General features: G+C 38.8%; 1 protein-coding gene across 4 annotated transcripts in view; it reads right to left on the bottom strand.

Moving 5' to 3' along the window:
• The window catches only part of NRK (Nik related kinase), a 116,636-nt gene extending 111,750 nt beyond the window's left edge, over positions 1-4,886 (bottom strand). For all 4 annotated transcript variants that reach the window (XM_064482874.1, XM_010980020.3, XM_064482872.1 and 1 more), the window contains exon 1: positions 4,526-4,886. In XM_064482874.1, the coding sequence (XP_064338944.1) occupies positions 4,526-4,582 (57 nt within the window). In that variant the 5' untranslated portion in view covers positions 4,583-4,886. The remainder of the gene's footprint in view (positions 1-4,525) is intronic.
• Positions 4,887-18,912: the final 14,026 nt, after the last annotated feature.

Below are 18,912 nucleotides of genomic sequence, written 5' to 3'. Positions count from 1 at the left end.
ACCAGAAGAGGAAAGATCTTTATATTTATCACTGCTATCTCAATTTAGAGAATATTTGGTGGTTCAGTATGCTTCGGTGTTCCAGTTGGTTTAAAAAAAGGTCAGTAAACAAGAAATCTCAATTTGTTTCTAAAAGGAAATGACTAAAACTGTAAGTATGAAAACATTTTTTGAACCATAGAATAGTGGACAAATACTCTATACTTCGATCTATTTTTCTATGTATCTAAATTAACTCCTTCAATTTAATTTACTCTGGTTGCCTCCTGAAATCTAGAATTTTGGGGAATTGTTTCTGTCTTCTGAATTCAAGAAGAAGGGGGAAAATAAGCACTTTGATGGATAATTTTATAAAGGGCAGGGGTTGGGGGTAACAGGAAGAAAAAGAACCACTAGGAGGCAGTGTTTGCTGGTCATGGAAGAGACTCAAAAGCAGAGGCTGATCTACAGAACTAAATACAGTGGAAATTAAGAACAAAAGAGAACCGATAAACAGCCAACATGGGTAGCAATAAATTTCAGACTTAGAGCAGGAAAAGAGGACCACAGAACATGGAACACATTCCAGTAGCCAGACAGCTAAAGGGAGGAAAGAGATTGCACAGTACCTAGAAGAAGTAGCAGAGGCTATTATTCCTTTGTTTTAAATACTAGAAACAGAGTTTATGGAAAGAGAACCTGAATATAGCAGAAATAACGCAATAAGTGTCAGAGTGATTTTTAGAGATAGTTGGAGGAATGCGCTTCACAATTCAAGTGGAAAATTTAGAAAGGAAAATCTCTTCCTGTACACCAGTGTTTCTCAAACTGTGGACTTCACGGACTCTTCCTATATGAGAATCATTTGGGGAATCTTGTTTAAAACACAGATTCCTTATTCCAACCACGGAATTATGAAATCAGAATTTTGACGTATGGGCCCCAACGTCCAAGATGATTCTTGTGCACCATTCTAGTGCACTAACATAAAGCCCACTACTCTAGAAACTGGGGTGGGGGAAAGACTGATAAAACAGATTGAAGTACAATGTCATGCTGAGGTGATGCTCTAGAATACCTAATGGAGGATATACTGAATATTTTAATCCTTGTAGTGATTCAAAACAGGATGCTAAGGGACTTGAGAAAGTGGGAAAGTTCTCATGACTGAGCATAGAAAGCAGGCTTGGTCTAGGTGGTGGAAGACTGGAAAAGCTGGCAGTTATATTTAAATATAAGCCTAATGTAATTCAAATATAGTTTTTGGATCATGTGCTATTTCAGATCACCTCTACCACTACTGTCCTCCAGGCTTGTCTAATCCTGACCCCAATATAGATTAGGACTACACATGGCAGTGTCAGATACCAAGGCCACAGCCATGAGGAATGTCATTACCATACTGGGCACAGAAGGCAAAGGGGACTATCATGAAAGACATGCCAGATTTGGAGATGAAGAGTTTCCAGTCCCAAGGTTTGAGTGACATACACATACTAGGTAAAAAACTTAATATCTATATCAATCTATATCTATAGATGGAGATATATATCCCCCCATATATATATGGAGAGAGAGACAGAAAGGTTTTGAAATTCTTTTTTCAAAAAGGAAGCGCAAACCACAAATCTCTGTACTTTCTTTTCTGTCTTGTCACCTATAGGAAATATTTACTCAATAGTAATTCAGGAAAAATGGAAAAATGAGAGCAACCTATTAATCAACAACAACAAAAATAACGTAGCTGACTGGCCTGTTAGTCTCTGGTTATTGTGTTCGCGCTCTTATTTATGTCTTTAACTTTAGGGAATTATTGAAAAAAATATACAATTCCCTTCCCCTTCTCCTGCTTCCCCACTTTCATTCTTGCTTACTATTTTAGGTTAAAGTATCTAATAACAAAAATGCCAAATAACCTTCTACCACTTTCTTTAAATTACAACTTGCACAGCAAGCCTGACCTCTCTCAACGGTCCTTGTCTTATGGTCAGCTGGCCAGCCCTAGAAAGGACATATCAATCTTAAACTATATCCATATTTAATTATTCTATACTCTGCAAGATTCTTTTTTGCTCAGTGTGAAACTCCAAAGTCTGAACCACCTCTCCTCCTCAATTATTATCTGGCTGTTGCCAAATTGGTATACTTGGTGTTGACAGATGCTAACTTTCTGACCTTCGTATATATCCTATTGAGGATAATCATTGCAAGGGATCTCACTGCATGCAGGTTTCTTTGCTTGTTTTATCATCTGTACTTTGCATCAACACGCAAACTTCCAAACAGCTAACTTAGATGTCTCTTGGCCTCTTCATTTACTCTTATTTCTGCAGCCACTTAGGAAATAAGTCAAATGCAAACAAATCCAAAATCACTAATATGTGACTCAGTGACCAAAGCAACAGTGAACTTTTCACATCTCTAAAATTTTGATGTGAAAAAATTCTAAAGGGGGTGCTCTTCTTCCACTAGATTTCTTAGGGTTAAGACCCAGATGTTTGGGGAGGGAGAATTTTGCATAATTTGCTCACTTGGCTGAGACCTCCATAATGATACAAAATAGCTCCTGTATTCCTGTATAATCGATATTTAGAAATTATTAGGAATTGAGGACTTTATGAGACTTTCATTAATTCTGTTAAGTAAAGCCAAACATCAGTGCCCAGAGGTTTTGTGTCTTCTCTCTACTCCTACGTTAAAAACTAAACTCATCTTTCTCCCCTCTATACCCCTACCAACACCCAGAAAACTAATATTTCACTGAACTGCAATGTAAAGTTTGCAGCCTTTCTCCTTATCTCCTCGGCTCTCACCAAGTTCTTATGTCCCAGGGCCATGACCGGGTCAGTTAGTCTGGGCCATTTCCCCCCATTTTTTTGTGGCAATCAAACCTTTTCTCCTTTTTCTCTTTGGGTTTGGAATTCCCTGCTCTATCATTTCTAAGAGGTCTTTTCCATTCCCCTCTTTAGTCGATTTTAGAAAAGAGTTTATTTCAGTTTGCCTATGTTTAGTTTCCATATTTGCTCTAGTTTGCTTTTTTCTTTTTCCTACCATACACAGAAAATGCTAGAGGAGGGTAACATTTTAGTCTTTGGCTTTACACTTTTACTTGGGAGCAAATCTAGTTGGAATATGAAAGTTCTGTTCAGAAAGGAAACCACCAGTTGAGGCCTCCATATTCCAGAAATCTCATGTATGCACCTAGTGCATGCAGAGTGGAAAAACATTGAACTTTAAAAATTTTTGTGACTTTAGTTTATGAAGCTACATCAAGAACTACAATGCTGACACTTATAATTTAACATGTATATATTGAGGCTCCTTTAAAAAAATGGCTGAGAACAATTTGCTAAAATGTTACCCATGGGCATCACCTCCTCCTCCACACTCTTTTAGTGTAAAACTATATAGGTGAGGCTTGGGGAATGCCCCATTTTTTGAGAGGGACAGGCGTCTGCCATCATCAAGAAGACAATATTTAAATGCAAAAATGTATAAAATTAAGGCACTGTGACTTTGAATAGTCCTATAACTTCAAGGTTAATATTTAGCTTTTCCCAAAGCAAGCAGGCCATTGCCCTGAACTCCAGTTGCCTGGCGATCATTCCAGAATGGTGCATGCTTATTCCCTTTCAGAGAGTCCAGGGGCCCTTTGCATTCAAGAGAGGGTGCGAGTGAAATGCCAATCTAAAAAGGGAACTTGAAAAACGGATTTGGGTGGGATCCAATATCTGCCAGAAACGAGATGCCAATGAAATAAACGGCGCTGCTAAAATAATGTCTACTAATAACGACAGTGATAACAGCTCACCAATCAATTACAACTCTGGAGGAAAGCTGGGCATTCGGGAAAAGGGGAATCCACAAACGAAAACCACGAGAAAACGCTAAATCTGGTTAGCAAGTGAGCGCTACTATTTTTTTTTTTAATTTGGGGTGTGCAGAATTCACTGTATCCCCAAGCAAAGTGGCGTTCTTTCGTTCCCGCAACACTAAATCCGGACCAGCGCCCTGGCGGAATAAGGTTTTAGAAAGTGCTATTAGAAAGTGAGGTGCCAATGCTTAAATTTTCTAGCCCGCTGTCACCTAGAAATAAAGGTCACGCTGCGAGTGGGCATCTCGTCTTGTCAAAGAAGCAGCAAACGACGGAGCGGCAGGGTGACAGGGAAGGGTACTTACAGGAAGCCACGCGTCGTCGCGCTCTTTGGCTTCTCCTTGAGCCCCGCTAGGACAGGTACCCGAGCGCCGCCAGACCAAACCGGGCACGTTTAGCAAATGTCCCGCTGTCTGTGGCCCCCCCCCACCCCACTGGCACCTCGCCCCCTACCCCTCTTCCCCCCCAGCCCTTTGCCTTTCCCTGAGTTTGGCGGGACCCGGGTGCCCAGGGGGCGCCTCTCCCGCAAGCCAGTTCCCGGGGGTTCCCTCCTGCACTCGCGGTCTCCTCGAAGTCCTGGCCTAATCAGGCTTGCGGACGTCTGTCCCCACCCCTGATGCTCAGGACCCTCAGAGGAGAGCACTTCGGGGGCGACGGGCGTCCTCTACTCACCGGCAAGTGGCCCAGATCCGTGACCTCCTTGTCTCTCCAACCTCCAGGTCCCGCCATGGCTTCGAGCCGAACGGGAGCGGGCGACTAAGGCACGCTCAGGAGTCTGAGGTGGAAGCGGTCAGAAGTTAGAGGAGAGGGGAAGGGAAAGGGCAGGGGAAAGGAAAGGGGGACCAGGGTTTGCAGCGTGAGAGACAGAGGAGGAGGAGGGGTGGAGGCAAAAGAGCGAGGAGTGCAGGGAAGCCGGAGTTTGAGAGGCGGGAAAGCAAAGTTTGGCCAAGGCGAGAGAAGAGTCTGAGCGTCCGTCCCGGAGACCAAGGAGCAAGAGGGGTGCTCCGCGGGCGAGAGCGCAGCGTCTGCCCCGGCAGGGTGCGCCTCTTTCAGGGTGGGGAGGGGGGCGGTGCAAGGAGCGGGGGCCCGGGAGCTGCTCGAAGGGGATTGGTGCAGCGTCACGTCGCCAGGTGGGCAGCCGCGCGGCGGGGAGGCGGGCTAGGGGGCCACTGGCTGAGGGAGGTGCTGAAGGACTATAACGGTTTGCGAGCCGGCCCCCGGCGGCCTCCCCCCGCCTGCCCGCCCCCTCCCACGTCCACCGCCGCCCCCGCCGCCCCCGCCGCCCCCGCCTCCTCTGGCGAGTGTTCCACAGGAAACTTTTTCGAGGCAGCTGCCAGCCCCGGAAAACCGGTCCCGCTCCGCGCCGCTCCCAGTCTGGGCCCCACAGCTCTGCCAGAGTCCAAACAGCCCGCGCCCTCATCTCCCCACGAAACACTTGTGACTTTTCTAGTTGTCTCTTTTCTCTTTCAGCTCCTCGAATTTTATTGCTCCATTGATTGCAAAGACCCATCAACTTAGATCAGGAAATAACTTGCCACTGGGTTAGGGATCCGACCTATGCGAGCCCCTGTGCGGGCGGGCGGGGCGGGGAGAGGACACCAAGTGCGCCGCAGGGCTACCACAGCTCGGACTTCGAAGCCACCAGCCCAGGGCAGCGCAACGTGGACAGGGCCGCTGCGAAGTCCCCTCGAGGCGTGCCGCATTTCTTCTGGCCCCGGGCTAGTTGGTACCAGGCCCGGGCCGTTCAGTCGGAACCGCACCTGTTCACAGGTGCTGTGAGTTAAGAGAGACTGGGTCTCTGAAGCCCTGGCTGCCCCGGATGCAAAGTTTGCTGTTCGCCGCGTTCGCAAAGTACAGGGAAAGTTCCTGCGTCGTTCCCAGCCTCCAGCTCTCAGGCCGGGTTTCATTCATTCGCTCACTCGTTGCACAGCGTTTCGGGGCACCCAGGCTGTTCGCCTCAGTTTCCCCACAAAGCGCAAGAGATCTGATACACGGTTTATAAGAATCTGACAAACGCGATTTAACCTTGGGAAGTAAGGCGCCTTTTGAAGAGTTTATGGGAAAGGGAGTCGGTGTGTAAAACCAACCGTATTCTAAGCTCTTGCACTGCAAAGAACACTTTAGAAAATATCCCAAAGCTGCTTACTTTCCCTGGAGCTCGTCGACTGCGTTCGCACACCAGCACTCCGGGTCGGAGCGCGACGTGGGGGGTTTGTTTCCTGTTTCTTTCTTTTTTGATTAAAAATTTCTACCCCCTCTAGGAGGATTTACAGGAATAATTCTTCCTACAGGCCTGGAGCTCACCATTTCTGACCCGCGCTTCTAATTTTTGTAATTAGTCTCTATATATATATTGGTGGATTTTGTTTATTTCGTGTCTGTTTCAACTTCCGAGTTTGACCTCTTTACATTCCTTAACCTCAGAGCCTCACTGAGTTCTGTAATGGCCACAGTCTGTCTGAGGAACCTGGTCTCGCTAAATAAAGAAAATTCTCTGTGAACTGGTGCCGGGAAAACCAACTACCACGACCACCCCCCTCAAGACACTCGGGTGTTCTGGATCGAATTTTCATGTTAATTCGAATACGCTGTAAATCAAACAAATTATATTTTCTAAGAATTCAAATCTTGACAACTCCACCGCACAAAATCTTGCCCTTTTAAAAACAGTTTAAGAATTTCTGGATGATCAGTAAAGCTCTTTTAGATCTTGCTAAATATTAATCTGAAAAAAATTTAATAATTTAGAGCTAACTAGGTGAGCTGGTTAATAGTAAGTTACACTTTTTAAAATACACATCTAGTTTTCAGAAATCAAGACACAGTCAATAAATACATTTAAAGGAAATCTGAAAAGAATCTTTGCTAAAGGGAAGAAGTGTTAAGACTTTTTTTTAACAATGCGGTTTGCTGACGGTAGGGTGTGGGGAAATGCCCTGTGGCCCCCGATGGCAGAGACTGTTTTAGTCTGTCTAAGGGGGCAAGTCCAGACCAGGCAAAAGAATCCAGGCTAGATCATTGGGCTCTCTAGTTGCAAGGCTCCGTGGGAGGCTAGCGGCTTCATGACTCCATAGGGATTAGCCACATCGCTGGGTGGGACCCCCATGGTGGGGGGAGGGGAAGCTAGGTGTTTGACTAGAACTTGACAGAGAACCTACACATTTTTTAAGTTATTATTATTTTCAAGGAAAAAGGAGTCATGGAAGGGCTTGGAAACTCTGCCTTGTAAGCTGGCATTATGGGGATTTTTGTGGCCGGCTTGGGGAAGGTCAGCCCGGCTAGCTGACCAGAAGGCAAATAGATGGCCTCCAAGCATGAGGCTGAGAGAAACCCTGAAGTAGGGCACTTGTTTTCCAACTTCAGGAGTTCTTTTCCCCTCACCCCACAACCATCACTTCCCCTTCCCCCTTCCAAAGTGCTCTTTTTTTCTTTCTTTCCTGACCTCAGAGCATAAAAATAACCCTCATCAATTTAGGGTCTAGGAACTTGTCAGATTGTATTTTACCCAGAAATAATTTCTCTGCCAGCACCTGATGTCCCATATTTATTCCATCTCTTTCTCCTCCAATCTATTCTGCTTTCTTAAGGCCCGAAGTACTTTGTAACTTTTGATTGTTGTTTTATTTAATAGCTAAAATTTATTGAGTACTTGCTATATGTTCTGGGCTAAGTGTTTTGTATATACTATCTCATTTAATTTTGTGAAAAATTCTTCAAGGTTTTAAATTATCTCTATATCATAGGCAAGGAAATTGAGGCACAGAGAGATGAAGTAACTTTCCTGAAGCCCCACAGCTAGTAACTGGAGGAGCCTGGCTTCCAACTCGGGCAGTCTGACTCCAGAACCCACTTGTCAATGACTGTTGAAGGGCCGGTGCATATTTTGAGACTGTGTGAAGAGGAGCCAAATTCAAAAAAGCTTCAGGGTAAGTGAGATCAGATAACATTAGCTAGGCCCCTGAGCTATCCAGTTCCCTTTTCCCCCTTTCAGCCTTCAAGCCTTCCTAACAGAAATAACAAGGGCTTTATAAAAAGAAATGGAACCCAGTATAGCCCAGGAGTAGCCAGTGACCTGCCTGAGCAGATATTACCAAGTGGATCTCCTCACAGAGAAAAATCATGGATTTTAAGTTTAAGAAACTTCCAGAGGGGGAAGAAAAACCCCAGCAACTTTCAATGCTTAGAAAATATTAAAAATCCATTCCTATTCCTTCCAGAGAGTTTTTTAGCTGAGAACAAACCTCATTCAGTGAAGACCTGAAGGAGGCTGTGTTTGTGAGCAATCGTGCTTAGCAGACCTGAGATGCTAAATGGCAAGGTTACAGTCAGTTAGCTCAGTTGGTAAGAGTACTGCAGACATGGTGCCAAGGGTATGGGTTTGATCCTCCAGAGGGCCAGTGTGCATCTCTCTAATCTTTGGTCCTTGATAGGCTAGCCAGTGATGCCTTTTTGGAAAAAAACAAAAACAAAAACACCTCCAAAATCAGTACTTTCATCTTTGTATGCAAAGAATTGCATATTCATTTTTTTTTATATAAATTGCTAAGTGCCACAACCTGGAGAAATTATACTGTAAGAGTATGTGTGTGTTATGAAAAATATAGATTTAATAGATTCTAGGCTGCTTTTTCCTTTTTAAATTTATACATATATAGTTGGTAATATATATCTTAATAGACACTTTGAAAAATGAATCTCACAAAATTCTTCATCACACCTTTATTAAGCATTTAAACACACAAAACGGTCTGCCATTTATTGTTGTTCCTCTACTCTGACACCTCAGGTATGGAAATGAGTATCTGTAAACTTCTGTGTAGACAAGTTTGCTGCCTACAATTAGTGCTCCTGAGTGGGAATAGTGAAATAAGGTTACATAGAAATCTTCTTAAAAAGATACCTTCCCACACTTGTGATTGCAAATACTCAAGTCCCAGTATCTCCCAGTATACCTGTGGGTGGCTGGGGCAGCTTAGCTGAAAGAGTCTCAGGGATTCCTCTTTGAGGGAATAATCTCCTTTGGGAACCATTGGGCTAAAGGACCTTCTTAAGGATTTCCTTCTTCTTTATGGAGACACCTTTGAAAATGTAGGATTTCTGCCACAGTCCCCAACTTTCTTGCCACCACTTTTGATTCTTCCTATGTGCCACTCTTCTGGGGACAAAGCAAAAACAAAACAAAACAAAAAAACACTTGATGTTTCTCAGGCTAAAGGTCATGAAATGTACCTTCTGACCATAGTTTGCAAAGCTTCTGTCACTTGTCATGGAATGCTCTTAAGCTCGGCATGATTTGAGCTATGCTTGTTTCTAAAATGGGGCCCTGGAAATCTGATCCTGGCTGAACATGGGTCTCGTCGCTATTGAAAACTGGAATGCTACTCTAAAAAAAGACAATTGTTTTATAATGAGAACTAAAACAGGGAATTTAAAACCAAAAGTCAGATGAATTTCTGAAGTGAGCCATGGGGTTTCCTTTTTTTTTTTAATCACTGTTTTCCTTCTTTGAAGCCCATACCATCCTAGTCCTGGAATTCCCTACCCAGCAACTTCAGAGTAGCCATCCTCCCTCACCCAACACAAATGCACATAGGAACATATTTACCATGGTGTTAATGAAGCTTGTGCTTCAATAAAGCTCACTTGCACTTCTCAGGGCCTGGGAGAGGAACTAGTAATTCTGTACTTCCCCAAATTATAAAAGCTTCAGATTCAACAGAACTTGGATTTGTCCCTGAATGCATAATGTATAGAGAGCATAGTAAAGTTGAAATGTGTGTGTGTATAGTCTCCATATTACTGAGACTTGACAAAATAAGACTTGCAACTAAGAATCCACAACTAGAGGGTGTATATTTTGGAAAGGGAAAAATAAAAGGAGGAAAAGAGAAATAGCACTGAAGTTTAATAAATTAAACATCTATGTAGAAAGTAATACATTACATAAGTAGGATGGATATCTTTTTGATTGAGGATTAGAAGGAAAGAGGAAAAGGAAGTGGTTTCCTTATGAAAGTATGCTACAGACTGATGACAGGAAATAAATGGGAAATGCTTTCCTAAATCTAGGTCACAACTCTGCCCTGGGGGAGGAAGTAATAATAATAGAGAGTATATTTTTCAATGTTTTATATTATCATATTAGAAAAGTTTACAAAATTAATATAAACTCATTGTTATAAGTCAAAAAACTCAAAGCTGAATGCAGAAAAATGTAACAGTCTCTACCTTCTTCATCCAATCACATACTATCACCACCACTCCTTCCCCCAAGATGTTAACAATTTGATGTATATCCTTCTACACCACTCTTTATGATAATAAACTTCAGGGAAACATACATACACGCATGTGCACACACACACACGGTTCTCTCTCCATATTCTTTTGTTCTCATTTATTGTTTTAAATTTATATCTCAAGAAGTGGGATTCTTGATCATAGTTTTGCTTTGTAGAGAGCAATACATATGTGCACAACCACACGCAGAATAAAGAATGTTCTGATATATTACTTCAATGAAAAATGATTATGATATACTACAAAATAATGTAGGAGAAGACAGTACTCAGCTGTTGTGCTTAGGGGCAAATCTTTAGGCTCAGAAAAATGACAGGGTTAAAATTAAAAAAAAAAAAAGCCCTGCATATGTGATTGTGGTGATCTTTGGAACACAGTATAAACACCACAAATTTAAAAACAGGCAAAATTCCAATTTTCAAAGCAGAACAAAATGATAGATTCCAGAAACTATAGACCAGTAAACTTGATGTTGGTTCTAGGGGAATTATCACAGAATATTATACAGATGGCTCCTAGGAGGTGCTTCTCAGGAGTGAGCAGGGATATGCTAATAAGGAACCATGACAAACCAGTTCATATTCTGTTTTGAATGATGTAGTATCAACCTTCAAGTTACCCACAATGAACCAAGCATCTTGGTATTCATGACATGACCTTGTGTGGTATCCTCCCACAATTAACAGGGCTAACCTGTGTGGCCAATAGCATATGGAAGAAATGATAATATACGACTTATGAAGCTAGGTCATAAAAATACTGAAGCTTCTAGCTAGGTATCTCAGATTGCTTTACCTGGGGGAAGCCATTTGCCAGGATTTGAAGACACTGAAGCAGCCCTGTGAGACCTACATGGAGAAGAGGCCTGTGGGCAACAGCCAATCATGTATTGAGTCTTGCCAGTCATGTATTGAGTCACTTTGGCAGCAGATATCCCAGTCCCATTCAAGCCTTAAGATGATAGCGGTCTCAGGTAAGATCTGACTGAAAGTTCATGACAGACCCCAAGCTAAGCCACTCCTAAATTCCTAACCTGTAGAAAACATGAAAGGTAAGAAAAGATTGTTGTTTTAAAGCCACTAAATTTTTGGATGAATTGTTACAAAGCAATAGATAACTAATCAAATGAGTTGCTCACCAAGTAGACCAGGATACTAGTATAGTCAATGTATTTTTATTTCAGCAAAGAATCTTATAATATCCTCTTACACAAGATAGACAAATGTGAGTTGGAAAAAGCTCAGAAAGGCATGTCTAGCTGAACAAAACAGTTGACTAATGAATCAATAGCAAATTGAAGAAGACTTGTAATATTGGTATAAGATTATGCTGAGCATAATGAAATATACATTCTAGAATTTCTATGGTGGTAAAAATATTCTATATCTGCACTGTTATTTATGATAGCCACTAGAAACATGTTGGCTGAGTACTTGAAATGTGGCTATTACAAATCAGGAACATAATTTTTAATTTTATTTAATTTTAATAAAAGTTACTTTAAATTTATTTATATAGTGAATAATTTATATAGTGTATGATTTAAAATTATACAGTGGCTAAAGGCACTATATTGGACAGTACAACTATGATTTAAGAAAAAAGTTTTGTTAAAATTTAGTGGGAAAAAAAACAGAATCCTAAGGACAGAAACTCTAAAAGGAATGTGATACAGATTTTCTGTCCTTGGCTTGGTGTTCAACTTATTTATCAATGTTTTAGGTGACAACATGAAAGACATGTATATAACTTTTGTTGATGAACCCAAACTGGGAAGAATTAGTAATATATAGGTTGACAGCATTTTTCCTGGGCCTGCCACTCCAAGGTCAAGCAAGAAGGGAGTAGAGCTAAGGAAGTGATTGGGCTGAGGCATAAGGTAGTCTTCAGGGTTAATTCAAAGAAAGGGGTCCCAAGGACAGAACAGGGTAGAGAAGACAAGCAATAAATTGGGCATAGGTTTGGGAGGCAGTGAAGCAGACAAGCTGAGAAGATAAAACTAGAGTTGAGATTGGAACTGCCAGGAAGCTAGAATGATGAATGATCAGGGGGTTAGGAAAGGGAGGCAGGGGGCAAACTGAAGTGGAGCAAAGAATAAGCACAAATGAAGGCCAGTTCCTGCTGGCTTTTGGCTGCTTTGTTCCTCTGGTTGTTTTTGCTTATGGTATTTTGCATTTACTCTGGGCATGGGCTAGAGCCATTCTGTAGGGAATCAGACTGTGCAAGAGCCTAGCATTACTGGCCTAAACTAACCAGAGGACATTTTACAGATATAAGTGTGAAAATTTGCATCTCAGTTTGAAAAACAGATAATCAATTCTATAAGCACAAGAAGTGAAAAACTTAACTTTAAAAGGTAATGTTAATGTAGTATTGCAGTGATACCAGAAAGACCAGTAAACTAATCAAATTGAGGATAATTTTCTTAATTGTACTCAGGTAAATGTGTCTGAAGAGGGGTGATTATTTCTGAGTATTAAGCAAATTAAATAGTCTCCAAACTAGGGAAAGTAGAATGATGAATAATTTGGAAATTATGACATTTTGAAAGGTTGAGGGACTGGTAATGTATAGCCTTTTGAGAAGGTTTAGGGAGATGGAGTAGGTGCCTTCACATATTTTTAATGGGAAGTTATAAAAAAAAGGATCAATGGATAGATGTTCCAAAAAGGTAAAAATATAGCATTTTAGGGAAGAATATCTAATAGTTATCACTGTAAAGAATTAGCTGCTTTATGAAGGAAAGAGCTCTCTCTAACTGGAAATATTTCAAGCGGAGACTACATGATCATCTGCCCCGGATTTGTACAAAGAGCTCATGGATTAGAAGACAAATTGAACTAAAGCAATTCTAAATGCTTTCCAATTCTGAGAAACTATGCAACTACTGTTCTCTTCCTCTGTGTATTGTGGTCTCTGGCTATTGACCCAAAAGATATTGCTATTCTGTTTCCAATTTAGGGACGTGTACTGTCCTGAAGTCACACCCATGAAACTACATTTTATATAAAGTCACAGAACAAATGCTACACTTGGTTAGAATGCAAAGACTTGACTAGCTATTTTTATATGTGGAGCAAGTGCCAAGCAATGCAAACATTGCCACCACTCCTTCCCTCTCCCTTTAGCCTCCTCCTGATCCTAGGCGTTACCATGCAAAGTGCACTCTCATCACAATCTGTGAATATCTACTTCCATCTCTTCTGTTTTTCTCTTTGTGGTGTTGAAACATTAAAGAGGGTCTTTAAGGTCAGGTAGTGAGTGTGTGTGTGTGTGTGTGTGTGTGTGTGTGTGTGTGTGTTGGAGGGGTAGTGTGTCACCTCTGGGAATGTGTCTGAGTGACTGTGCTACTCACTGAACCATGATTTATGGAACAAATTCAAGCAATTATTTCTCTTATAGTGCTTCCAAGAAGAATCTGTGAGAGTGATACATGCCCTACATGATAAACATTCTCATCCAAGGAGGATACTGAAAGCACTATGATAGTATTCTTTAATATTTTTTCCATTTATTGGATGTTTAAAAAAGTACAATAACCATTACATACTTGCTGTAACAAGCCGTATAGGGATGAATAAAGAAAAAAGTTAGTAATTGCCTCTTCTCCCATCTCACACCATTGAGATAATCAGTGTGAACAGTCTTGGTGTTTTTTTTTAAATTGAGTTATAGTCAGTTTACAATGTTGTGTCAAATTCCAGTGTAGAGCACAATTTTTCAGTTATACATGAACATACATATATTCATTGTCACATTTTTTTCACTGTGAGCTACCACAAGATCTTGTATATATTTCCCTGTGCTATACAGTATAGTCTTCTTTATCTATTCTACATATGCCTGTCAGTATCTACAAATTCCAAAATCCCAGTCTGTCCCTTCCCACCCCTCTCCCCACTGGCAACCACAGTTTGTATTCTATGTCTATGAGTCTGTTTCTGTTTTTTAACAGTCTTGGTTTTATCTTTCCATACTTTTATATTTGCTGATACAAATATATGCAAAGATACACAAACATAATATATTCTCCTCTATTTTTAAAAAAGAAGGTAAGATCATACTATACATACCACTCAGCAACTTGTTTTATTTCACTTAATATGTTATACACATTAAAACATATAGATCTAACTTACTGTTTTAAGAGCTTCAGGAAAAAACTGATAGGTCTGATCACATAAAAACTAAAGAATACAATTGACCTGGAAAAGTATTTGCAATATATATAGCCAACAATTCTTAATATCACTAACAGACAAGGAGCTACTAAAAACTAATAGAGGGAAGAAAACCCTCTCCAATAGAAAAATGGGCAGAAGCTATAAATAGGCATCTCACAGAAGATATACAAGTAATCAATAAATACATTAAAACTTGCTCAACTTCATAGTAGTCAGGGAAATGTAAGTCCAGAGAAAAAGTATATTGTATTAAAATTATGAAAGTAATAAAACCTCATTGCAAAAAGAGGGTAACAGTCCAACTATGAAATAGAGGTGTATAAAGTAAAGCATAATAGTCCTACCTTCACACTTGCAGTCTCACTTTAGTTAACTGTATTTACTACTTATCACACAATTCTCCATGCTCTTACAAATCTAAACAAACCCATAACAAAGGCTATTTTATTTTTATTTTATTTTTACATTATTTTTTCTTTTTAATTTTTATTGAAGTATAGTTGACTTACAAGATTATATTAGTTTCAGGTGTACAACATAGTGATTTGACATTTATATATACAATGTCTAGTAACTATCTGTCACCATACAAATTTATTACAGTTTTATTGACTATATTCCCTATGCTATACATTACATCCCAGGGACACTTATTTTATAACTGGATGTTTGTACTTCTTAATCCTTTTCACCTATTTCACCTAACCCCTCAACCCCCTCCTTTCTAGGGACCATCAATTTTTTTCCTCTGTATCTATGGGTCTATTTCTATTTTGTTTTGCTTGATCATTTGTTCTGTTTTTTAGATTCCACATGTAAGTGAAATCATACAGTATTTTGCTTTCTCTGACTGACTTATCTGACCTAGCATGACACCCTTTAGGTCTATCCATGTTGTTGCAAATGGCAAATTTCACTCTTTTTTATGGCTGATTAATATTCTATCATATACATAGAATTATATATATTATATATATATAATGAAATAAGATAATGGGATAATGGGATAAAGAAGATATATATATGTATGTGTGTGTATATATATGCATGTGTATATACATATATATATATAAAATCTTAGACACTTAGGTTGCTTCTATTCCTTGGCTATTGTAAATAACGCTGCAATGAACATAAGGGTGCATATGTATTTTCTAATTAGTGTTTTTATTTTCTTGTGATAAATGCCCAGAAATGGAGTTAAAGGATAATATGGTAGTTCTATTTTTAATTTTATGAGAACATCCATACTCTTTTTCATAGTGGTTGCAGCAACTTTCATTCCTACCAACAGTGGACAAGGGTTCCTTCATCTTTCCCAACATTTGTTAGTTCTAGTCTTTTTGATAATAGCCATTCTGACAGGTGTGAAGTGATATCTCATGGTGGTTTTGATTTGCATTTCCCTGATTTATGATGTTTGGCATATTTTCATGTACCTGTTTTCCATCTGTATGTCTTCTTTGGAAAAATGTATATATAGATCTTCTGCCCATCTTTAATTAGATTTTTTTTGACATTGAGTTGTACGAGTTCTTTATGTATTTTGGATATTATCATCTTATCAGATATATGATTTGCAACTATTTTCTCCCATTCCATAGGCTGCCTTTTCATTTTATTGATGGTTTACTGTGCTCTGCAAAAGCTTTTTAGTTTTATATAATCCCATTTGTTTATTTTTGCTTTTGTTTCCTTTGCAAGGAGACAGATTCAAAAAACTCTTGCTAAGACTGATGTCAACGAGCACATTGCCTATGTCTTTTTCAAGGAGTCTTAAAGTTTCAGGTCTTATATTTAAGTCTTTAATCTTTTTTTAAAATAGGGGATAAGGAAGTGGTCCACCTTCACTCTTTTGCATGTAGATGTCCAGTTGTCCCAACACTGTTTATTGAAGAGACTGTCTTTTCCCCACTGTATATTCATGACCCCTTTGTCATAAATTAATTAATCATATTAGCATAGATTTATTTCTGGGCTGTCTGTCCTGTTTCATTGACCTATGTATTTGTTTTTGTTTTGGTACCAGTACCATACCATTTTGATCACTATAGCTTTGTAGTAAAGTTTGAAATCAGGGAACATAAGACCTCCAGCTTTGTTCTTCTTCTTAATATTGCATTGGCTATTCAGGGCTTTTTGTGATTCCATACATATTTTAAGATAGTTTGTTCCAATTCTCTAAAAAATGCCATTGGGATTTTGATAGAGATTGCATTGAATGTGTAGATTGCTTTGCATAGTATGAACATTTTAGCAATATTAATTCCTAAAATCCTTGAGCACAAATGTGTCAAATAAATATTAATTCCTAAAATCCTTGAGCACAAATGTTTCAAACAAATGACACATTTATTTGTGTCATTTTCAATTTCTTTCATCAATGTCTTATATTTTCCAGAGTACATGTCTTTCATCTCTTAGGTTTAAATTTATTCCTAGATATTTTATTGTTTTTGATGCAATTGTAAATGGGATTGTTTTTTCTCTTTATGATAGTTTCTTATCAGTGTATAGAAATGCAACAGATTTCTGTATATTGATTTTGTAACTACAGCTTTATTGAATTTATTTATTTTTGGTGGAGTCTTTAGAATTTACTTATATAGTATCATGTCATATACAAATAATGGCAGTTTTACTTCTTCCTTTCCAATTTGGATGGCTTTATATCTTCTCTTTTGTCTGAGTACTATGGCTAGGACTTCATATAGTATGTTGAATAAAATTGGCAAAAATATGAATCCTTGATTTGTTGCTGATTTTAGAGGAAAAGTTTTCAGCTTGTCATCTTGAGTATTACGTTAGCTGTGGATTTGCCATATATGTATGGCCTTTACTATGTTGAAGGATGTTCCCCCTGTACCCGTTTTGTTGAGAGTTTTTAACATAAATGGATGTTGAATTTTTTCAAATGCTTTTTCTGCATCTATTGAGGTGATCATTTTTATACATAGTTTGTTAACATGGTGTATCATGTTCATTGATTTTGGATGTTGAAACATCTTTGTATCCCTGGAATAAATCCCACTTGAACATGGTGTATGATCCTTTTAGTGTATTGTTGAATTTGCTTTGCTAATAATTTGTTGAGGACTTTTGCATCTATGTTCATCAGGGCTATTTACCTATAATTTTCTTTTTTTTGTAATGTTTTTTCTGGCTTTTGTATCAGGGTAATGCTAGCCTCATAGAACAAGTTTGGGGACATTTCTTCGTGTTTATTTTTTCGAATAATTTGAGGACAAGTATTAACTCTTTAAATATTTGGTAGAATTGATATGTGATGCCATCTGTCTCTGGACTTTTGTTTTTGGGGAGCTTTTAAATTACTGATTCAATTTCATTACTAGTTATCAGTCTGTTCATATTTTCTATTTCTTCCTGATTCAGTCTTAGAAGATTTTATGTTTCTAGGAATTTATCTATTTATTCTTGGTTGTCCAATTTGTTAGTGTATAATGTTCATAGTTACCTCTTATGACATAGTTACCTCTTGGTTTTTCTGTGATGTCTGTTACAACTTCTCCTTTCTCATTTCTGATTTCATTTATTTGGGCCCTTTCTCTTTTCCTCTTGATGAGTCTGGCTAAAGGTTTATAAATTTTGTTTATCTTTTCAAAGAAGCAGCCCAGAGTTTCACTGATCTTTTCTATAGTTTTTTAATATCTCTATTTTATCTATTTCCACTCTGATATTTTTATTTCCTTCCTTCTACTAACTTTGGGTTTTGTTTGTTCTTTTTTTCCTAGTTCCTTTAAATGTAAACTTAGATTATTTATTTGAGATTTTTCTCATTTCCTGAGGTATGCCTATATCACCATAAACTTCCCTCTTAGAATTGTTTTTGCTCTCTGTCCCATAGCTTTTGGAACATTGCATTTCCATTTTCATTTGTCTCTAGGTATTTATTGATTTCCTCTTCGATTTCTTCAATGACACGTTGGATGTTTAGTAGCATGCTGTTTAGACTCCAGGTATTTGTGGGTTTTGCATATTTTTTTTCTTGTAATTGATTTCTAGTCTTATACTGTCAGAAAAGATGCTTGATATGATTTCAATATTCTTAAATTTGTTGAGACTTGTTTTGTCGCCTTATGTGCACTTGAAAAGAATGTGTATTCTTCCTTTTATGGGTGGAACATTTTATATATATTTATTAAGTTTATCTAGTCTAATATATCATTCAAGGCCAATGTTTCCTTATTGATATTCTGTCTGGACAATCTATCCATTGATGCTTTTTAAGTGGGGTGCTAAATTTCTTGAATATTATTGTATTACTGTAAATTTCTCTTTATGTATTTGCTTTATGTATTTCAGTGCTCCTATGTTGGGTGCATAGATATTTACAAGTGTTATATCCTCTTGTTGGATTGATAATGTTATCATTATGTAATGTCCTTCTTTGTCTCTTGTTACAGTCTTTGTTTTAAGAACCATTTTGTCTGATGTGAGTATTGCTACCCCAGTTTTTTTTTTTTTTTTTTTGGTTTCCATTTGCATTGGGTATCTTTTTTCATCCCTGCACTTTCAGTATGCTTGTGTCTTTAGCTCTGAAGTGAGTTTCTCTTA

Source organism: Camelus dromedarius, chromosome X, assembly GCF_036321535.1.
Source record: "Camelus dromedarius isolate mCamDro1 chromosome X, mCamDro1.pat, whole genome shotgun sequence".
Lineage (NCBI taxonomy): Eukaryota > Metazoa > Chordata > Mammalia > Artiodactyla > Camelidae > Camelus > Camelus dromedarius.
This window is presented reverse-complemented; position numbering and strand designations above follow the sequence as displayed.